At 28.9% G+C, this 23,557-nt stretch overlaps 1 protein-coding gene across 3 annotated transcripts in view; it reads right to left on the minus strand.

Moving 5' to 3' along the window:
- Window positions 1-23,557, minus strand: part of LOC123293739 (apoptosis-stimulating of p53 protein 1-like) — a 598,530-nt gene that overhangs the window by 67,933 nt on the left and 507,040 nt on the right. The window contains exons 1-2 of one of the 3 annotated variants that reach the window (XM_044874640.1): window positions 18,172-18,562; window positions 16,357-16,639 (exon numbers count right to left, since the gene is read on the minus strand). The exons of the other annotated variants lie outside the window; for them this stretch is intronic. Coding sequence (XP_044730575.1) covers window positions 16,357-16,639; window positions 18,172-18,554 — 666 coding nt within the window. The 5' untranslated portion in view covers window positions 18,555-18,562. Of the gene's footprint in view, window positions 1-16,356; window positions 16,640-18,171; window positions 18,563-23,557 lie in introns of those variants that run through there. 3 annotated transcript variants of the gene reach the window in all.

Genomic DNA, 23,557 nt, shown 5'->3' on the forward strand with positions numbered 1-23,557 from the left:
ATAATGTGTTTTTCAGCTTTCTTAAGACATGAAAAAAAATTTTAATTATTTTTGTAAGCCAATTTCCTCTGATCACTTTGTCAGAATTTCATTATGACTTCTTTTTCTCAGTCTAAATCATATTATAAATAGAAGAAGGCTTTCGCATTTAGAATTGCAAAAAAACACTTTTTGAATATAAAAAAAAAACTATTATATTTATAAATATGAGTCCTTTTAGATGTAATTGTACATGCCTTAAAGTTTATAAAAGCGTCTTCCAAAAAGTAATTGATTATATTTAATTTAATCGCTTCCTTTAAAAAATTTGTTTAAATTTCAAACGCGATTGGATTTGTCAGTCTCAAAACTATACGAAAACTTATTTAAAAGTTTAATTTTATGGTTTTTATACACTTTTTAGAAAAAATTTAATAAATACAGAATTTTTGGAGTTGAATTTACCCCTATACAAAAAAATAGGGAGTTTTATTATTACTTTTTGTTATTGTTTACTTTAATCATGTATACGATATTTATTTACATCATGGTCTCTCGATTATAATTAATGTTTTTAATATGATACACACCGCGTAAACTAAATTGACAAATATCTTGTCTAGTAATCTTAATTAAAGAGAATTGAAAAAAATACACTCGAACCAGGACTCGAACCCTTTATTGTTTAGTTCTTATTATAACGAACCAAAGAATCAAATTTGTTTGCAAAATGAGGATTAAAAATGTAGATTCATTTGAAAAATGTAGATTCAAGAAAGACGATTATCCGATTCACACTTAAGAAAAATTTAGATTCACCTATCAGATAAAATTTTCGAAAAGATCTTTTGTTTATTTAAGACACCGCACTGCTATATTTGAAGACAATTTAGAGGAATTCTAAATAACAAAATAGTAAACATTTCAAATCGCTTTAAAATAATATAAAAACTATTAGGATTTTCGTAAGAACTTTTTAGAATGTCATTTATACATATAACAAATGAAAGACGAGATTCAAACAGACGATTAAAGTTAATAGAAAATAACAAAGATAATAATAAAAACGAAATGAAAAATGTCGTATGATATATGTACCTAAGTATTACAGAGTATCTCAAAGATTTTCGCAATAGCCAAATTCGTAATCATAATTACCTCCAGAAAAGGATACAACGAACTCTACCATTAATGTGGGGACTATTCCTCTGCGATAATTGGAAATTTCTCCTTGGAAATTTCTTAGAAGTTGGAAGAGTTTTTGGAAATAACATCCCGAGTAAAAGTAGTTCTTCTTCTCACAGCTCATTTTTTTTTTAATGAAAAAACATAATTTTTGGAGAAAAAATACAAATTGACAGATAAGTAAAATATTTTTGCATATTCTCAAAATTCTGTAATGCTTAAAAAAAAGTTTGTTAATTTTTATAAATATTGATACTATGAACAAAATTTTGGTATAGGAGTTCATAAAATCACCTAATTAGTCCATTTCCGGTTGCTTGTCTGTCTGTCTGCCCGTCTGTCAACACGATTACTCAAAAACGAAAAGAGATGTCAAGCAGGAATTTTTATACCGTGCTTTGGACGTAAAAAGTGAGGTCAAGTTCGTAAATGACCAACATAGGTCAATTGGGTGTTGGGTCCGTAGGACTTATCTTTAAACCGTTAGAGATAGAAAAAGTTTCAATGTAAAAAATGTTCCTATATAAACAAATAAACAAATTTTGTTTGAAAATTTTTTTCGTAAACATCATTATTTACCCATGAGAGCGCAAATTATGTGCAAATTGTATAGTATGTATTATATGGGAATATCAGTTATGCATGTGTGACAGGTATATGTGTAATGTGATAGAGTAATCAACACTGTCTATACAATTTCAACAATTAACTCAGTCAATTGTTTTTTTTCACTTGTCTAATTACAATTTTCATAATTTGGTTGAAATTTTTTATGCATACGTATTTTATGACACAGAGTAGATACAAGCGTATTATAGTTTCTTTCCTCAGATCGTATGAAGGTTACAATTTAACAATTGTCGACCGACCATCTATAGTCGGTAGGATATTCGTCGAGTATTACTTTTTACTAGAGCTTGTCTTAAAAAGATGTCCTAGAGAGTGGTTTTCTTTCATATCTATATAAATTTTCTTTCTTTATTTCTTATATCATCCAATTATAAAAGAGTGTGTCTTCTTTAATTTATGTATAATAAATATTTTTTATGGTGTCTAAGAAGAAGGATGTGGTCGCATAACCCAATTTTTTTTTCAACATTAGAATATCATTTTTCATTTTTTTTATGATAATCTACCTCAGATAAAGAAAATTGAGCGCGAACATTTGATAATGGTTTTACATAAATTCCATTTTAATTTAGCATTATTTATTTCCAAATCATCTTTAAAGACAATCATTGTCTGTGCATTTCACTTAAGGATGTTCCCTAAGAATCACGTTTTCTTAGGATCGTGCATGCATTATGCATTCTCATTAATACCTTTTATAGCATATAAATTTTTTGATATCCTTTACGGTGTTAAATTTATAGGTTTGAGCTGTTAAAGTTTGCGTTTTTAACATATATTGTTTTTAAAAGTATGCTTTATTATGTAATAGGGCTAATTTTCTAAAGATTTATTTGGAAAACTAATGTTTATTATTAGCTAAAAACATGACAAATATTTTCGTACAAAGAAAATTATACCAAGCGGCACTAATTTTTCCATAAAATACATTTAAAGTGATGTAATGAATGGCGTTTGTGTGTTATTTCTTCTATAAGAGATTTTCTCTAAATCTTTTGGCCAATATTTAAAAAACTATGGTAGATATATGTATCGAAAAATTTTACTTTTAATTTTCGTCTAATTTTTTCAAGTTGTAACAAAATTCACCCTCAAAATTTGAAACTTAAGTCTCAAATATTTTCATAAACTCATTTTTAAACAACCTTACGTAAAAAATGTGTACATATTTTTCAGAATATATCCATTTTTTATGATAAATATCTCTTTAGTAAAGGTAGAAATTTTTGTAAAAAACAATATTAGTATTAGCATTAACCGCTTAAGTGTCAAAAACGATTAGTCCACAATTATACTGGTAGTTCGAAAAAAACAGATCAGGGCGTCGAATCTGCAAGTATTATGCTGAGGATGTATTGCATAATCCATTGCAACGCACCTTATTTAACCTGTTCGACAGAATTCATAAAAAATTATTGACCTGATCGACCTTATACAAAATGAATTATGACGTAAGCCGTTTGCGTCGTGCCGAGTTTTTAAAAAAATATTTTTGTTTAGAATTAATTTATAATATTTTTCAAGTAATTACATTTTTGCTTTGTATCAAATTTAGTCGATTACAGCTTACAGATATTGCCCATTGGTGTTATGAATATATACCATAACAATATAAGATATCAAATAAAGATAAAATTTTTCACAAAAAGTAAGTGAAAAATCGATATGTTTCTTAATATGAGTGGCACGATATTCATTTATTTATGGTCCTTCGAGCCGGATTATAAAATGTTTAAAAAATGTATATAGCTAAGCAGAATATATTTGTTCTTTCTGTTAATAGCGAGCTTAAAACACAAATCATGTCAAGTAGTAACTAAGTATATATAAACATAATTGTTTTGACAAATCTATTCGGTAGCAACTGAAGAAGTGTAGACGAAGACGAAGACAAAGAACGAACACATAGAATTTACACACATTTTATACGTCTTTCATTCGAGTTAAGAGTATTACTACTAATTCACTCACATTTATTTTTATCTGGTAACTGATGATAACAAAAAGAAAAAAAAAAAACTCAACCTTATTACGACCGAACAACACATAATAAAACATTTGTAGTTTTTGTGTACATAATAATTGAAATAAAAAAATAAATAAGAGTGTTTATTTTACCTATTTCATGAAAAGTATGTGTATATACAATACAAGCCAGGAAATCATTATTATAAATTCATGGTGAACCGAAAGTTACTTCACCTAATACGGAAAGCGTTATTTATAAGTTCTAATAAAAAATTACACGGTATAGATTATATACAAAGGTAGGACCCATCTTGTAAACCGTTAGAGAACCCTTAGAGATAGAACAAAAGATTACATGTAAAAAATGTTCTTTATAAAAAAATACAAAACTATTGGTTGAAACATTTTTTCGTAAACATCACGATTTACCCGTGAGGGCGCAAATTAGCTTATAAACATTATATAGTATGTGCATAGTACAGGTATTTTCATAACGAACAGGTAAATATCTGTATGTGTTTGTTTGTTTACCTTTCTTTAGTTACATGACGTATGAAAACAAAAGAATGCGTAATCAATACTGTCTATACATGGTATTTCAACAATTAACTCAGTCAATTGTTTGTTTTTACTTGTTATTTCAAAAATAAATATGAGCTTTTGTTGAGAAATAGTTCACTTATGAAGACAGAACACGAAGAGATTTCCGTTGAGATTGATAAAAGCTCTACTATTTCTACAAATATTTTTATTGATAAGTGAAAAATTATCAAAACGTATACGTCTCCATAATTTAAGAATTAAGAGGAATTGAGAAAATTCTAATCTTATTTTAACTACTTATTAGTCATGGTCAGATCTTGTTACGTTTTTGTGCGTGTGATTTTCAAGCTTGAAATGTATACATCTTTATTTTAAGGTTAGAAGAAAATACTTTTTTCGATCAAAATTTGTAAAATAGGGGAAAAATAATGTATAGGGGTGTAACAATCAGTATGCACTTAAAGTAGGACGTTAAAGTACCTAAATCTTTATGTCTACGCTCTTCGGGAAATATTTTAAGAAATTAAATGTTTTTCAGTAAATTAACTTGATGTTGATGTCTCTAATCTCTAATTTGATTGTAAAGAAAGTAGGTCTTTGGAATTAAGTTGGCATTGTTAAAGGTAAATCTTATATATTATTTCTCTAGTTTGTTTTTTTCGGTTTTCTTGGAATATTTCTTATTCCTTTACCAAATTCCATGATTTTCCCCTCATTTTAAAGCTTATCGTGCTGGCTAAAGACGAAAATACACTCACGGTCTAAGGAGTACCGCTTCGGAAAAAAAAAGGCTAGAGAAATAATATTATAATTAAATTTTGTTCTTTATGTAATTTATATATCATATCTGTAATAAAATTGCCTATAAATGAAAAGAAAGTAAATTACTCACTAAAATATTGCCGCAGGAATTGAGCTAGTTTATTTTATAACTGTTATGAAATTTTCTAAGACATCTTGTTGCATATGATTAATATTTGCATTTAACGGAAATTTTATTCAAAGAATTAAAAAATAAACCTCAGTACGACCCTTTAATAATCGCCATTTAACTAAAATTACCCGTATTTTAATGTACTTAAAAAGCTATTATTTATAGTTAAGAGAATTATATGATTTTTATTATATCACAAATTAACCGTTATCTTATTATATGTTTTTTTATATCTCATTTCGAGAAACTTATAATATAATGAATGATGTAAAAAAAAATAAAAATTAGCAAGCCAACTAAGCAACAACCAACGATGTACTTGAATGGTTAAATTAATTTTTATTATCTATATTTGCACAATAAAATTAATGTATCTCGATTTTGCTTCCAACTACTTGAAGTACTTACGTAATGATAATAACTTTTTATAATTGAATCATTTCTTTTCTTTGAATTGTAATTTGATTTTTAAGGATAAAATTTTTGTTGATTTTGTAAATTGGAATAAATTGGAACAGCATGTAAGGGAGAATTGGAGTAGTATTAGGCATACATGAAAATAATCTCAATAAAACACAGTATTGAAAAACGGCATTCTCCAAATACACTCATACCTGCTTGACCCCTGTGGTATCTGTGGCTAGCCCGTCTCCGTTCCTTAAATTAGTATTAAGAGAACATGTTTCAAAAATAGTTCAATTTGAAACATATTCTCCTAATAAACGTTAGTTACTCTTTATTTGGTTAATTGTTGCAGTCAGTATTAGAAGAACATCTATAAAAACTGTTTCATTCGAATCATATTCGCCTATTCAAAATGACACTTAATTTTATTACTCTGGGACTTGTTAATTTGAGATTTTTTTAAATCTCAAATTTAAGTGAAGCGGTATATTTTTAGACCGTGAGTTTAGACTTTTTTTGTGGAAAGCCCTGAATTTGAATTTAATTGTAGTTTTCAATTTCATTCTTTATTAAATTGCAAAATAAAAACGTATTTTTATTGAATTTTTACAAATCATTTTGTAATACAGATAGCAAAAACAAAAGCAAATATTTTTTTGTGAAATTAAAAAAAAGATTTAATAAGAAAAAAACATTTGAATGCTACTCGATCGTTTTTTTTTTCTTTTTTTTTTTTTTTGTGAAAAGATACTACAGGTAATAAAAAAAATCAATTTATGCCAATATTTGAACAAAAATAGAAATAAATATATTCTGGAGAGTATTTGTGAAAGTATTTTAAATTACACACGCACTTATGTTTGCGTAAATAACATTCAAGATGATATCACTGCTTTAATATGTATGGATGTAGGTATATTCAAATGTATATATTTTTGAACTAACAAAAAATCAGTATGATGAGGCTAGAAATAAATAGTAGTATTATTAATTTTAGCCTTATTTATTATTCATCTATCCTCTAGATTTCAAGCGGCGCTCTTACAATTTTTAACTTCCCAGAGGAAGCTAACGAAATGGGGCCGATTTTGAAAATATCCAGGTTTACATCTCCGCGGTTTCAAGTCCGCAATGTCCGAATCGAACCTTTTCAATGTGATGTCTGCGTGTGTGTGTGTATGTGTGTGTACGTATGTGCGTATGTTCGTTCGGATTATTTCGGCTTGATTATCTCGCGAACCAGTTATGACACTATCACGTGACTAGGCTTATTCGACGATTTATCGCGTATTTAAGAACTGAAAGAGTTTTCAGCAGAATAAGTTGAGTCGTTTTTTAATGGTAATGAAAAAACTGGAAAAAACTGAATAAACAGAATCTGAAAATTGGATAAAACACATCATTTTTCTATGGAGATAATGATCGTTCCAACATAAGCTGTAGTACATGTTCGAAGAATAATCTATGAAGGCTAACAAGACCTTTTTTTATGTTTCCCCCCCTTCTGGGAAGTTAGTCGTGTGAACTACAGGGTTCGCACTCACACGACTTCAGTACCACACCGACAATGTACTGCCAATTTATTTTCAGTTCATTTTGAGCCAACGAATAATGGACCATTTTCCGGGAAATGTACCAATTCATAATTAGATGGGGTTGCCAGTAGGGGCTACATCAGATTTTTGTCTATGGTTAGAAGTATATTTTATATTAATGAATATTACTGTTTATACAATTCACATAATATTTACTATGTCTTACCAAGAAGTTATTGCTTTAAATAACTGTATAAATGTGTATGTTTAATCTAATTTTTTATCATATAAATGATCGAAAAATAAATTAAGAGTAAAAAATAACCGAGTAAGTCCCATAGAAATATAATAAATTGACTTGATATTAACGATGGTAACGATATATTCGTTGTGTGCGTCATGGTAGGGACAATAAAATCGATACTAGCGCTTCCAGTGAAATTTTAAAATTCTTCCAGAAAAATTTTAGCGATAAAGGAGGCTGTTATGACTAATTGGAAGTTTTTTACATGTTAATCTTATAGAAAATGTCAAATTAAAATTATTGAAAAACACTAATTAATTAAACTAAATGCATTAAAAATTGTGAAAATAAGAAATCAAATTGCACAAATATTATTTTTCAAATGTAAATTATCATAAATATTTCTTTAAATTTGTTAATCCATACAATTATATATAGTACAAGATCCGAATTAGGGTCGACCTTCACCCATCTGTTTACCGAATGAAAGTTATTTTTTATGAAATGTAAAATATTAACAAATATTCCTGTAACGGGTTGCCTTAAAAAATATGGTCCAGACCATTTTTAATATAAATATCAAAACTTGGAAAGCTTGTAAACATTATTTTTGACCAATATTTTGTGGCCAATCATATGCCACCGTAATTGTAACAAAATTATCTTTATTTAGATATGCGAGTCAATGAATTAACAGATGCACGTAATTACTATTTTCAACTTGTATAAATGCGATAATAGTGAACGAAAAAAGGCAAACAACATAGCTGCTGCATATTCTTTATGGCTTTTACTTTCGAGTAGATCAAAATTCGTAAGATATGCAAGTCAGTGAAAAATTTCTAAAAATTTTACTCTTGATATTTTCACTAAAAGTAGTCTGGACCACATTTTTATAGGCAACCCATTGCAGGGATATTTGTTAACATTTTATATTTCATAAAAAATAACTTTCATCCGGTAAACAGATGGGTGAAGGTCGATCCTAATTGGGATCTTAGACTAATATGCATCCATACAATTCTATAATTAAAGTAGTGTATCGTTACCATGGAAACACCTCCAATAAAACTCACGGTGCGAATAGGATCAATATTTTTGAACTAAAGTGTAAATACATTATGTCTCTTCTCTCTATTACACGTTATATTGAGAGACTTATCGTCTTTATTGAAATATTTTTAGTATACATATCGTCGATATATTCGATATACGTTTACTAACCGAGAAAGTAGGGGATGTTTAATAGAAAATAATTGTACAGGATGACACTCTGAAAATTGAACATTATGTGTGTTTTGAAATAATCTAGATTTAAGTGAAAACAAACATTTGACTCAGCTAATTGTTCAAATACTCTGTATAAAAAGTGATGGATGTCAGTGCTTGTATTATTTTTAATAATACGAAAAGTGTAAAAAAACCAACACTATTATAGAGGCCTTGCGGCAGCCATTTGTCATGGTTTTCGAAAATTTATCAAAAGTATTTTCTATAATATTTTTCGTTTTTCTAGAATCTTTTCAATTAGAAGGTCGCTAATTGAAGTAATCTACAAATTTTCAACTACCTGCCTTTTATAGTTTTGGAGAATACGGGCACCAACCAAAGTTTTCGAACAAATGTTCCAAACTAAAGTTGTTAATTTTTTTGGAGGAAAATTTTTAACATTTAACTTTTGTTCTATCTATAACGGCTTACCAGATGGGCACAATTAACCTCTGTTGCTTAATTAAGAACTAAGGTACAAATAACCTATGTTGCTCAATGACGAAAGGTTAAGAGCTCTCAGGAAACCACAGCTTTTTACAATACGTAAAATATACCTTTTCATTTAATTGCAAATGCAAAAGATGCCCCGTCATTCACATAAGGGATAAAAAGAATTGAGATTAAAAATTGACACGGTCTTTTACTGTGAATGTTACTTTTACGTTACGTTTTGATACTTTGAATTTAGTATTTGTAGTTAGGTAAGTGCAATATTTGTAAGTTGGGTAAGGCAATCCTATAATGTGACAAATGTGTTTTTGTACCTAAGTATCAATTTATTTAAAATGGAGAAGCTCTGTATAAACATGGAAATTGAAGGTTACATAGAAGGTTACACAATATTATAATAATTTTGTTTCTTTTTTTTTATTGATTGGGAGTTTTTACAATGAAATGGTTTTTCATTTTTTTTTGTCAAATACGAATTAGTACAAGAAATACAATTTTTGAGTCCAAAAATAACTCATTAAAAAAATGTAAAATTACTCGTCAAACTTGGAGCTTTTTGAGAAAATCGGAAAATTAAAATTGAAAGAACAGATTGCGACTACCAACTTGCTTAATTCTGCGCTTTTTCATTTTTTATTTGACATTTAGCATCAAAAGTGGCTGAGTTATGCTACTTTCTACGAAAAGTATTATTTCCCATGGAAAATAGAGTATTTTCTCGGTTAGCAAACCGTAAAATTAATTGAAAATAAGGTGGTATATTACTATAACGCTAATATATAAATAACAAAGAGATTTGATTGTCTATCTCTGTTATATGATGTGATTTATAGTGATATCTGATTATTTTAAATTGAATGTATTGAGTTACAAGCGGAAAATTGATAAAGAGGCTTCGGCGCATATCAGCTTATATGACAAAAATTATGTATCGTAAAAATTGAAAATTTAGCAAGCATAGCTTCGTTAATTGTTAGAAACTAGAAAATGTATATTTAAGGTAAGTCAGGCACAATTACCTTTGAATAATTAACCCCTGAACCAAATAAAGGGGTGTTATAAGTTTGACCGCTATGTGTGAGGGTCTGTCTCTGACATCTTAGGGCCTAAACGGATTAACCGATTTGGATTTTTTTTTGTGTCGATTTGAAAGGTAATTTAATGGGGAGTGTTTTTAGCTATGTTTTAAGCGCGAGTTTAGAGTTCCGTACTCGAAAAAATTGAAAAAAAGGTGATGATCTTCAAAATGGGTTCAGTTTGGAGAAGGCTCTAAGGAAAAAGGTAATTTAATGGAAAGTGTTCTTAGATACGTTTCAAGTGCCAGCTTAGGGTTTCGTACCCGAAAATTTGTAGGGGATTTTTAAATTTTGTAAATTTCACTTGTATTTTTTTCAGTTACTGTAAGCTTTGTTGTTGGATTTGCGTCATTTTAACTGCTCATAGCCAAATTATCAGCGAGTTTTTAAAATTTTTGATGTGAGAGAAAATCAATTTCTCTTTTACTTGTGCTATAGGGTACGTAGATATTTACTTACGTGTATATATATTTAAAGAATTATTCAAGTTTTTTTTATTACCATTCAAATATTTAATATCCTATTTGATTGACAATAAAATAGAAGTCTCACGTTCAAAAATAAATAATATTATATGAAATTCAAAATGTTTATCAAAACACAGTTGGATGATGATGAATGAAAAAGAGTTTAACAACAAGACATGAAACTTAGAGTTAGAGAACATCACCCATGTGATAGAAAAGGTGGCTTTTTACATTGTGCAAAAAAGATTCAAGCTCAATAAAGTCTTTAAAAATTAATCTCTACAATCTTTGAATCCTTAAATTCATACATCAAACCCTGTAAAAAAATAAGTTTAAGAATTGTTCACAAGATAGTGTAACATTTATAAGCTCTCTTAATACTGATCAGACTGTCAAAGATAGATATCAGAGTTCATTAGGTTAGGTTAGGTAACGTTATATTGGCTGTCCGCGAAGGACACACTTAGGCTATAGAGCCCATTGTGATACCATTTATGTGTTTTATACCTTTCCGCTGATAATTTCACTTATCAGCTCCTCAATTTCAGAGGCTTAGTGCACCTCCTGCATGCATATACCATGCACTACACCAGCCCATCACAACTTTTATTTAAATTAATTTTAGTAATCATACCGCGAACGGAATTGGTTACGCTTTAACCAATAGAGCGACCAGAGATCATTAACTTAAAACTAAAATTATTGACGAATTTTTTTGTGAAGTTTTCATGATAACATTGGATAAATTAAATATAAACTATAAGTCTCAACTTTGTAAAATTAGATTACAAACAACTGCAGCATATATCAGCTTAATAAACTCGTAATTTCGAATTGAAGCACATAAAGGTATACAAGGTTATCTCGCGCACCTCGCACTATATTAGATAATTTTTCGACGCCAGCCTCCGTAGTATAGAGCGTTTTACCATAAAAAATAATTACTGTAATGCCAACGTGTTAACTTATAAATAAAATTTTATTATATTTTAAATTATCAAGTGCCTTCTCTTTCATATTTCCAAATAAGGTAACATTTTCTATTATAATTTTTTCACGATGTCTACATCAATTTTCTTGAATATTTATTAAATTGCCTACATTTATTTAATTTAATTACATTTAAGTCCATGCCATAAAAGTTAAAAAAATTATAGTTGTAGAATTTATTTCATATCGTTTCTCAGCTATTTTGCGTAGTTATTGCTTATACACCAGGAAAATTTTACAAAAAAAACAACTAAAATCGCAAAACACGATGTAAAGCTGTTTTTTTTTGTTATTCTATTTGAACCCGTTAGGGGATTGTGAAACTACTTTTTGCAAGTAAAAAAACTTGTATGTAATCCGTGAAAATTGCAAAATTTTCGAGCTTTTTTCAGTTGTTGCAGTTTAGTTCAAAACCTATGAGCTTTTGACATTAGTTGTATTATTTTGAAAGTATACCACAGCTGCGTATGTATAATAGTTTTTGAGATATGATGCTTGAAAAATTTGCACGGTTTTCAGAAATGTTAAAATTTTGAGTTTTTGGTATGTTAAACCGTTAGAGATAGAACAAAAGTCTAAAAAAATTTTTACATTTAAACTTTTGTTCTAAGTGTTTAAGTGTTTCTTATAAAAAAAATAAACAAATTTTGTTTGAAACAATTTTTCGTAAACATCATTGTTTTCTCGTGAGAAGGCAAATTAGGGCAAAACCTTGATGTCCATTTTCTATAAAAATATAAGTGATAGAGAGACATGAAAATTTTAGGTAGCTTCAAGAGTAGTATGTCTGAAAAATTGAAAAAAACAAATAAAAGTTTTCTAGAAAATACTTAGTACAAACTAGTACAAACGGCGACTGGAAACTGATATAAACAGCGGTTGAGTACTATTACAAACGGCGACTGGAAGGCGACGTAAAGCGGCTTTTTTAGTATGTAATTTGTATTTTTTTTGCTTGCAAGTTTATCTTAACTTTTGCATAGGGGGAATATTTCAACCCTTTTTTTTGTCGGTTACAAGCGTACGTATATAATCTCTACAGTTTGAAACAAAATCGTTTTTTCCTAAACTTATAGGGAAAAAATTTCTTACCGCATACAGTTTTTTTGTTTTTGTGGAATTAATTTGGATATTAATTTTTGAACTTACCTGAAACAAAAAAATAAAAATTAACATTTTATTTGGTATTTTAAAAGCAATAATGGTTCAATGTACATAAAAAAATTATTGTTATTGTTTTGTGCTATTCTCACTTGTATAGGCAGTTTTTATGTCAACTAGACATATGCTTAAAACTTGAAAAATAAATTATTTGAAAAAAAAAATTCAAACAAATATATTAAATGAATAGGCTCATATCTTAGATGTAAAATTTGATCTAAGCTTTCAGCAAAAATCTCACTTTTATAAATTTATGGGCTTCTTTAGCCTATAAAACAATGTCAACGTACTAAATTTTAGAAAAATGCTATTTCGTGATTAGAATTAAGTTACAACTTTAGGACCGTCTAGATATAAGCGACGCAGTTCTAAGTTGTCAAATTTATCTAAATTGACTTTGAACTGTACCCTAGTACCAACAGAACCAGAGCGTTAGACAGAACTTTTAGAGACATTTTGTATAACACATGCATTGATATCCTATTTTCATGATTAAGTATAACTGTTTAACCGCAACAGAAATAATAAACGTCAATGAAAGTTATTTTTTTAACATGAGAAAAGTATGAGACATTCAATAAATATAATTTAATAAATAAAATTTTTAATAGTAAAAATAAAAAACTTAAAAAAGATGATTATGATGATATTAAGTTAATATTTATTCACGTTTATATTATATTTTTTTATCAAAAAGTTTCAATAATACAACACAATGTCTTTGAAATTTAATATTATTGAAATGAAGTGATGCGGTAATAATTTATGTTTTACCATTTTAGGTAGGTATAGTTTTAAGTTTTCAAAATAAATTATGAAACTTTAAATTAAATAATAATACGGGATCAAAATTTATATAAATACTGAAACCATCTTCAATTTTAACAATAATTCAATGAATTTTCATTTTGAGCTTTTAGAGAATTTAACTGTACCATAAAAAAATAAAATTATAATTGTTTTAAAATTTACAGGTAGAGAAGTATTTTTTTAAGCTTAGATATTGGGCCATGGAGTTCTCTATGGAGTTGTTGATATGTTGTATTAGATTTTTTTTTGCAGTGATTTTGCATTGAGGTCACTCCTTCATACAATGATAAAACAAACCTTTGTTTAAGCAGTGTTTAATTGGATGAATTTTATTTTGAAGAATGTATTTTTTATTAATCGATTAATATCAGAGTAGGTTAATTATCTCGTAAATTTCAATGACCTCGATGTTAAAAAACGACTTTAAATAAATAAATAAATAATAATAATAAAAAAACATTAAGCATGAAATTTCCTTAACAAAGGTATAGATTACCTAACATTGTTTGACAAACGTACAGGGTTCTAAAATTCCAAGTCCACAAAATAATAAACCATTATTCAATTATATATTAATGGTTGGCAGGTTTAACGACAGATCATTATACAAAAAAAATTTTTTTTTTTCTTTAAGGTAGTAAGAGCGCCAAGCTTTATATTATTAATAACTATATTATATTATTATAACTTTATGAATGTAGACGAAGAATAAGAATACAATTTTTCGATATTTGCCTTGGTTTGCGAAATATTGAAAGCTAAATAATTTAACAAAATTTTCAATTACTCTAGATATCAAAAAATTGTATTCTTACTTTTCGTCTTAAATTGTCAAGCTATAAAATAATTCATCATCAAAATTGAATATATATTTATTTTTTAAATTTGTGCCCCCACTACCGTGCTCATACATCCTTAATTAGTCGGGCACAGCGGATTGAATTTTTAAAAAAAAATCATTAAGCCTTTAACTTTAATTTAATTTTTTTTTTTTAAATTTACATCGGCTAGTTTTGGAGAAACCTATGAAAACACATCATCCATCTACCGTTTTCCCATAAGACCAATGCCATTTATTATTAACAATCGGACAACCTCCTCTTAAAATTTTCAGAATTGATTTAGACCTAGGCCAACTTCATATGAAAAAAAACTAAGCCTTTTGTCCAAAATTGTCCTGACGCTCGTACATCCTTAATAAGGGATTAACTTAATGCTTACTTATACGATACGATAATAATATTAAATGTTATAAGAATTTTCCGTAATTACCATTAATAAAGTATATTGTTACTACTAAATCTTATTTGGTCAACAAATTTATAATGGAACAAGAATTTAGTTTATATATGAAGCTTAATAGATATTATTCTAGTATTAGAGTGGCTAATATTTATCATATAAATAACAACTTTGTGGAAAATAATATCGTATATATAGGGATTTATTATGTTTTATATTTATTTAGAGCAATACAGAGTGATTACAAATCATTGATTGTATTATAATAAGTTCAAAATCTTGAGTGAATGCAACACAATCTCTATATAAGTGTAAACAGCAAATTGAAGCAAATCATTAAAAAAAGTTTCCAAATTTCAGTTATTTTTCAGCTAAAAGTGATCGAATTTATTGTACTCTCGGCTCATTTGAAAAGCTTGTTCTTTCAAGTTATAATCAAAATAATCACTGCTTTTTGCCGAAGGATAAAACTTTTAGAAGGGCAAATTATTATCCAATTTATTTTTTATAATTTTTTGAATGAAGACCATACAATGCTAAAAATTTTTAATATCGTGACTCGAGTGCTTATAAGGGTATCATAATTGTAATAAGTTTTTCGATTTTCGAGTTTGTTGACGAATTTTGCCGGAAAGTTATTGACTGCACAATACGCACAAAAACATTTTTCAATCATTTTCATTTATAGCTATGTATTTTTACTCGAGTGCCAAGGAGTGGTTATTATTCGTGCGTATCTAATATGTTTGTAAATTTCTTTATTATCTCGTTTGTTTCAAACGGCTGGATGGATTTCAACAATTAAGTTATCGTTATATTCGTCCTAAAAACGGAAGTGTCCTTAGATAGGTGTTTAAAAAATAGTAATACGTAAATAAAAAAATTAAACCGAAACCCTCGAGTGGGGTATCAAAATACTCAAAAAGTTCTGCATCGATTCAGCTCAAATTTTTGCACGATATATAACCCGCTTAGAGGATGGTTTTTATCTATTTTTAGCTTCGACGCCAGTGGATTATAGAGGGGAAAGTGGAGGTGAACAATCAATTATTTTCAAATATACCCTAGTAAGGTATCGAATAAAAGAGCATGACGTGTACATTACCTACATAACTATAACCCCCGATGCAAGGGGATATGGGAGTGGAATGGAAGTGGAGATGAACAATCTGAACTCTTTTAGCGGGAGGTTGTCAAATTTTATACAATTTACAAGCTGTTAAACTTATCGTCTATTTTCATGCAATCATAATGTGCCACACCGAAACGTGAAAGGGTACAGCTAGTATAAACATTTTGAAAAAAATTGATCTAGGGTTACAATACTAAATTAAGAGATGAAAATAAATTATACTGAATTCTATAAAATAAACTTCTAGATAATAGCACATTTGAAGTGACTCTAACAAAACCAAAACATTGAAAACTGTACACAAAAATATATTTCATGTATGTAATACAATACCTTTTTAATGTTGATAATGTTTACGGGAACCTCTTGTTTCACACAAGTCGATGTTGACACAGAAGAAGTAGTCGAGGTTGAGGCTGTTGGTATGCTGCTACTGCTACTACTACTACACGAAGCTATTTCATTACTAACATCAGCACTTAGTTGGGATGAGGTGGTGGTTAATATTGTTCTTGAAATATCTTCACTTCGTGTTGTCGTCAAATATTGTGATGTTGTGTTCTCAACTTTTGTTACAATATTTTGTAGATCTCCAATGATACCGTTGTTGCTTTTACTAACATAATGAAGCAAGGTAAGTATTTGTTTGAAAAATTTGTAGGTAGACTAACGAAGTTCCATGGAATAGTAAGTTTGTATTAATCAAAATAATCTGAACTTTCTAGAATGAGCGGTAGGTGGTAGTACCCTGCTATTTATACTCCAGTAACACGGCTTAAACCTCTAAATTCTTTCCTTTAGCTCCGATTTATCTGAAAATTTGGGATTAAACTTTGTTCACCCTCTAGATCAAAAGTTATATGGTACCTTGCAGTGTTTTTGTCCAGGGAGTGGTAACCACCCTTTCTAGGGGTAGAAAAATATATGTTGAAAATGGAAAACGGAAATCGATAGAGCAATGAAATCTAAGCAAAAAGTGCCATTTAAGTATATCGGAAAGTATTTACTTTCGAAATATACTTAAATGTTAGTTTTTGCTTACATTTCATCGCTTTATCGATTTCCGTTGCCTTTTTCAACATCTGTATTTCTACTCCCTAGAAGGGGTGGTTACCACCCCCTGGGCAAAAACACCAATAGCTACCATATAACTTTTAGATCAAAATTTAGTGGTTTCGTCTTTTTTTCTCCTCGTTTATTGGAGTATTAGGATACAAAATAGATCCATGTACAATGTTTTTGGGCTATTTAAACTACCAATAAAAAAGTGAGATTTGTCGTACTTGCGGATATCCAGTCAAAAATTTTGCGTTATAATCTTAAATCAAAACTTTTATTTTCTAAAATCTAGAGAAACTAATTAAAAATTGCAGTTATCGTTTAAGATTTTAAAGGTGCTCCTGCATAGACCAGGACATAAATTGCACAACCTACTTTGGCATCATTCGATAGCTTCTTCAAAAAAATTGCATGGAATTTTTCGACTTTCAAAGCAAGATGTTATTCTGTTATAAGTTATTTAAACGTTTCAACCCCTTTGGATACAGTGTATAAAATCAGACACCGAAAATAAGAGTATGCATTTTAATTCCATAACTAGTAATTTTATCTACTAAAAGTAAAAGTAAAAATTGAAAGCATATTCTTTCACCCAATGGACCTTTGTTCTAAACTTTTTCATTGCTTCAAAAGACGTTCCAAACTGTCGTGTTAAATCAATTTTTGGATGACATCAATAACTTAAAATATGAAGGATTTGAATGTACAAATAGAAAAAAAGGTGAATAACACTTGGTGACGTCATAACCTTGCAATTTCCATAGAGACTACACATTAAAAGTTGTTTTGCAAGAATAAAATAGAAAAAATTATTTAATTGCTTTTATCTTTAATGTTTATGAATCGATTTTTATTTTTATTTCTGATCTTGTCATCTTTTCTCGCACGTTTTCAAATTTTAACAAAAGATATACTGCAATCGATATCTTGGCAAAGGCCTAATAGGCCTTTTTGTTTAAAAAAATAGTACTCACTTAAGTACTTATTTTAGAAAACTTAAAATTCTTACTTTGACAAAAACAACCTTGTTTTTCCATGATTTGATAGTCTACCTAAAATTTTCCAATCTTATACTGTTTTTTAACTTACCTTACTGCATTAGCATCATTAATAATTGTAAGATGTTTCCCATTATGCTTATTCGTATCCTGTATTGTGATGCTCTTGTTACTACGGTATTGTTTTTTACCACCAACCGGTGACGACGTGGTTGAACATTCAGATTTTGTTGACGACGACGATGTACTACTATCATCGTATTTTATTTCACGTGTGACTATTTTTGTTGTTACTTTGTTGATTTTTGAATGTATTGGTATTGTTTGTCGATTGTTATTTGATCCAGACGAAGCAGCGGTGGTTTTTGTAAGTAATTGTGATGCAGGAACCACGGTACCTGGTACTGTGCGTCCTGTTGGTGGCTCAAATAATAATCGAGATGTTTCAGTTGGTTGACAAACACAAGCTAACATTGTGGAAACACTTTTTGTTTTTGTCTGTGTGGGGGAACTTTTATATTATAATTGCATGTTCATGATTTTTTTATTTGGGTTTTTATTATTGAAACATTTTTGTTTGTTAACGCAGCACTGAACAACAGGTTTTTTAAAAAATGCCCCATTTGTGTGCACTTCACTTTGTATTGTTTTATTTATTTATGAATTTTGTTTTAATTTATTTACAAAAATCACCTTTAAAAAATTCCAAAAATATTTATCAAGAAAAGTAACATAGTTGATCAATTGATAATCTTTTAAAATTAACATAACATAGAAATCAATCTAGACGGTTAGTCTTTCAGTTCAGCCCAAAAGATATTGTAGCGATAAATAAAAAGTTGGAAATTTGTATAAGATTGTCATGGATGTATAATAAAAACAACCGGCCGCGGACATTGAGTGACTAGCCATTCGTATGCATATAAGTAAACAATATTCAGTTCTTTGATAATCCCTATCCCTATATATTATAAATCTGCAAGTAAGCATTTTTATTTGTTTGTTTGTTTGTTTGTTACGATTTCACGATAAAACTAGCAAATGGTTTTTAATGAAACTGTACAGCAATATAGCTGATATATCAGAATAACACATGAACTATAATTTACAAATATGTATTTAAAAAAAATAAAAAAATTTATTTTTAATTTAACATAGTAAATGTCAAACAAATCATGGTAAACTATTCTGATATACTCAATGACTTAGGTATGACTATTTTACATTTAACAAAATTGAAAACTGTGTATATAAAGAGAGGATGGAAGCTATAAAGCGGTGGTTTTTAGTGAAGCGGCGGGTATCAATCTAGAAATTCAAATATCTTTGTAAAATTGAATTATCTAACGCAATATTTAAACTTGAAACTTATAAGGTTGGAGAAAAAAGATGAGAGTCTGTTTTGTCAACGTACGAAATTCGCCTTTCTCAAGTCATTTCTCTTTGTTCGAATTCTTGATGAATGAAATAAAATCCAAACGTCCGTATATAGTTTTTCCAAATGTTAGTATACCAAAGGATAGCTTCTATCCTTGGTTTTTCCTTGCCATTCAGGCAATGCAAATTTTCTCATGATAGATGAAAGTCTTACGAGTCGAGTAAAAATTCGAACCTTTAAAGCGGCAAATGGCCGTTTTTTATAAACCAGATAGCCGGATGGGAATTTAAAGCTGCCTATAGGTCATGTCAAAAATTTTAATTTCCTCAACACAAGTATAACTTTTGAAGGAGTACATATCAGATTTGACCTCACTGCTTTTGATAAATACTTCCTTTAACTATCTGTTCCTATGGTATACCTATAAGAAGATCTTGATACTACCTATGACCCATAGCTGGTATAATTTTGGATTGAATTCCAGAAATCCCATGCTCTGTAATCTACATACATAAAGAGTCTAAATGGCCGAGCGGTCTAAAGCGTTAGTTTTAGAACGTAGGATTATTTAGACTTAGGTTGCGGGTTCGAAACCAGGCAGCGGCAGTGTGAACAATTTATAATTAATGGGAGTGCAGATTTGATCACATTGTCGTCGCTTGGATAAGAACGAAGTAACCGACTCCACCCACATCAAAATTGTATATGTTTGTAATTGATTAAATAAAGATTAACAAATAATGATGTGGGTGGCCTCTGTGATTAGGCATGCGTCACAAAAACGGAGGTTAAACCCCCATTATTATTATTATTACTAGCTGTAGATATTAAAAATGGTGTGGGTGGAGTAAAAATAATGATGTGGGTGGCCTCTGTTATATACGTGGTCTGAGAAACGGAGGTTTAATCCCATTGTTATTATTATATTATTATTAATCGGAAAGTAAGTGATTAGCGGATACATTCTTATCATTGTATCTATAAAATTGGTGATTAATATGTGAAGGAAATTTGTTTATAAATAATTATGTAATCTTTCTAAAAAATTACTATAAATTGATCACTACATTGGGAGAAGGAAATTGGTTTCCTTTTAAATAAAAATACTAATTAACCAATGTAAATGAATATTTTATATTTGTTTATTAATTATTCATCCGCTAAATAATTAATGATTTAACAACTTAAAAATGAATTCCTCATGAAACGGAGTGAGATAGCACCCTTACGTACAAAGAATTCAATCGTGTTTGTGTTGTTGTAGGTACAAGATATTGCGCTTAAATAGCATTTTAAACGATGTTATTAAATTACGACACCAATCTTGTACTGCTTTGTTTTAACTTCCCAGTAAAGGAGGTTATCGAATGAGGGTCCGATTTTCGAATACGATATTTTCAACATATCTTTATGTTTCATGATCAGGACAAGGCATTAACACCAATTTGAAGAAAAAGTATGTATGTATGTTTGCGTGTGTGTGTGTGTTTAATAATCTTTTTTTTAAACTATTTTACTGAAGTTATTCGCGTGGACCTCAAGGGACGCACCAGACCCATCCCGCGTGGGAACATTTATTAGTTGTTCGGGGTACGGATCCCCGAACTCGCACTTGAAACATAGCTAAGAACAGACAGACAGACACATACACACTTAGCGGTCAAACTTATAACACCCCTTTTGTCGTTCGGGGGTTAAAAATAGTTTGCTTAACAAAGTTTTTGCTGCATCAATGTGTGTTGACTTACAATATTAGAAATTTTAAACTGCTCGCCATAAAGAGTTTTGTTCGAAATTTCGTAAACTTTTATCAATAACAGTGTTTTTTCATTAGATACTAAATAAGATCATTTTTTATTTTTGAATTGACCATTCAAATATCATTAAATCATAATAAACTTTATCTATTCAGAAAAATATTACAAAAAAGTTCGATTCTATGCAACAATACAGATGATTGATTTGTTACAAAGATCGTATCACTTTTTAAAAATTTTTCCCCTATTGTGAAAATATAAACACTATCATAAAATGAAGAGTTTATAATAGAATCTTGGAGGTTTTTCACAAAATATTATATAAATACAAACACTTGATTTTTGTTATAGCTTTATATACTTACATAAAACCTTGGAGGCAAAATATGAAATCTAACTAGCTTTAAAATTTTTAAGGTAAAAGAGCAGATTCATCATTTTATAGCTTATGAAGCTAACTAAATTAATATTCATATCCATCTTAGATACAGCAATCTCTTGTAGCGCCTAAACGGATGAACCGATTCTAACTTTTTTGGTTTTATTTAAAAGGTAATGTAACGGAGAGTGTTCTCAGCGCGTGCGATAGATATTTCAAGTACGCACTTAGGGTTCCCTACCCGAAAAAACTTAAAAATTGGTGATGATCTTCAAAATCGATTCGAATCGATCGTTTGGGAAAGGCGTGACGTATAATTTTAACATATAAATAATTTCTATGGAAATAAACCTGACTCAATACATTTTGAATAGTGAAATGCCAAAATAATTAGGTAATTCAAAACAATAATTCAAAATAACAAACTCAACTCAAATATTTCAATTTCAATTAAAATATTTCCAAAAATTTGTCCCAAAAAATGATAACTCTCTAAGTATCCTTTTCATTTCATCTGATGTCCTTGACCATCACTTTGATATTGGTTTAAGGAGTGTTATAAGTTTAAAGTGTTTATCTGTGTGTCTGTGCGTTTCTCAGTGGCATCGTAGCCCCTAAACGGTCTAATCAACTCGATTGAGAACATTTTATAGCTAAGTTTCCAAAAATCAGTTTACAAGGAATAAATCACATTTGCCGGATTTTTTTAAATTTTGTAAATTTCACTTTCATATTAATTTTATTTGTTATTGTATTCTGTAATATTACTGTATTCATAGTAAGATACGAAAAGACTTGGTCATTTAAATATGAAAGACAGCTTTACGATATTTAATTAAAATTTTAGTGCGGAAAAATCCTAGACAAAAGAGAATTTGCCTTATTTCGAATTTGGACAATTTCTTAATATAATATTGATGATGCCTTATTGTGAAGAGTATTTCATGAAATATTTTGTTATGAAGGTATATACGAACAAGTAAAATCTATGGAGGTAATAATCTTCAATGATGATGATACAACCAAAATGATGTTCTAAATTTTCCCATTCAAAAGAAAAATTGATTTTTTTTCTTTACCAAAATAAAACACTTTAGTAAAATATTTTAATCAAAACAGTTTTACAAAACTAGCGAAAATGTTCGTAGATAAAATATTGTGGGTTTTATATCGTGGTTTTTGAGTGTAAGAAGGAATAAAGTATATATTTTTAGCAGCCAAATTATATTATTATAATTTTCAATTATAATACCAACCTCTTATTATTCCAGAACATGACACGTAAAAAAAATCAATGATCCTTAACTTTCTGCCTTGTAGAAAAGAAGCTCCTGAGTCGATGTGAAAAAATGGACTTAAACCGTCTGGAAGCAACGGTAAATAAAAGCATCCTTTTTTTATAAACCGGTAAAAATAATTGCATGCAAAACTTTTTTGGCTGTTTCAGACGGGGGTGAGTTTAAAGCAAATCGGAAAAATAAGTGACTTCTAACCGGAAAAACTCAAGTGTCATTTTCTTGTTAAGGTTCATCGATTTTTCAAAGTGCAAAATCCTAGAATATATGCTGTGTAATCAAATAGAATGCCAGAATTATATATTAATTCAAAATTGTTTATAGGTAGGTTTGAGAATATGCGGATTCCAAAAATTCTGGAGGGACTATTTAAGTTTGCACAAATTTTAGATTTTTTTTTCTTCAAATAATTCATATAAATACATGTTGGCTTCATACCAATAATGGTGTATCTTCTATAAAGAATGGCTATTTTTTTAAGTTTTCCACTTTTCCACTTTATTTATTAAAAATAGCGTTTATATATCGCTTTATTTTCTTTTATAAAGCATTATATTTTGATATTCCACTTTAATCTTTGAGTGTATAGATTTAATAAATTAATGAAAGTTTTTCTTTTCATGACAACAAAATAATTTCATTAATAATTATTCTTGAACATCCACAAT

The sequence above is a fragment of the Chrysoperla carnea genome, chromosome 2 (genome assembly GCF_905475395.1).
Source record: "Chrysoperla carnea chromosome 2, inChrCarn1.1, whole genome shotgun sequence".
NCBI classification, from domain to species: Eukaryota; Metazoa; Arthropoda; class Insecta; order Neuroptera; family Chrysopidae; genus Chrysoperla; species Chrysoperla carnea.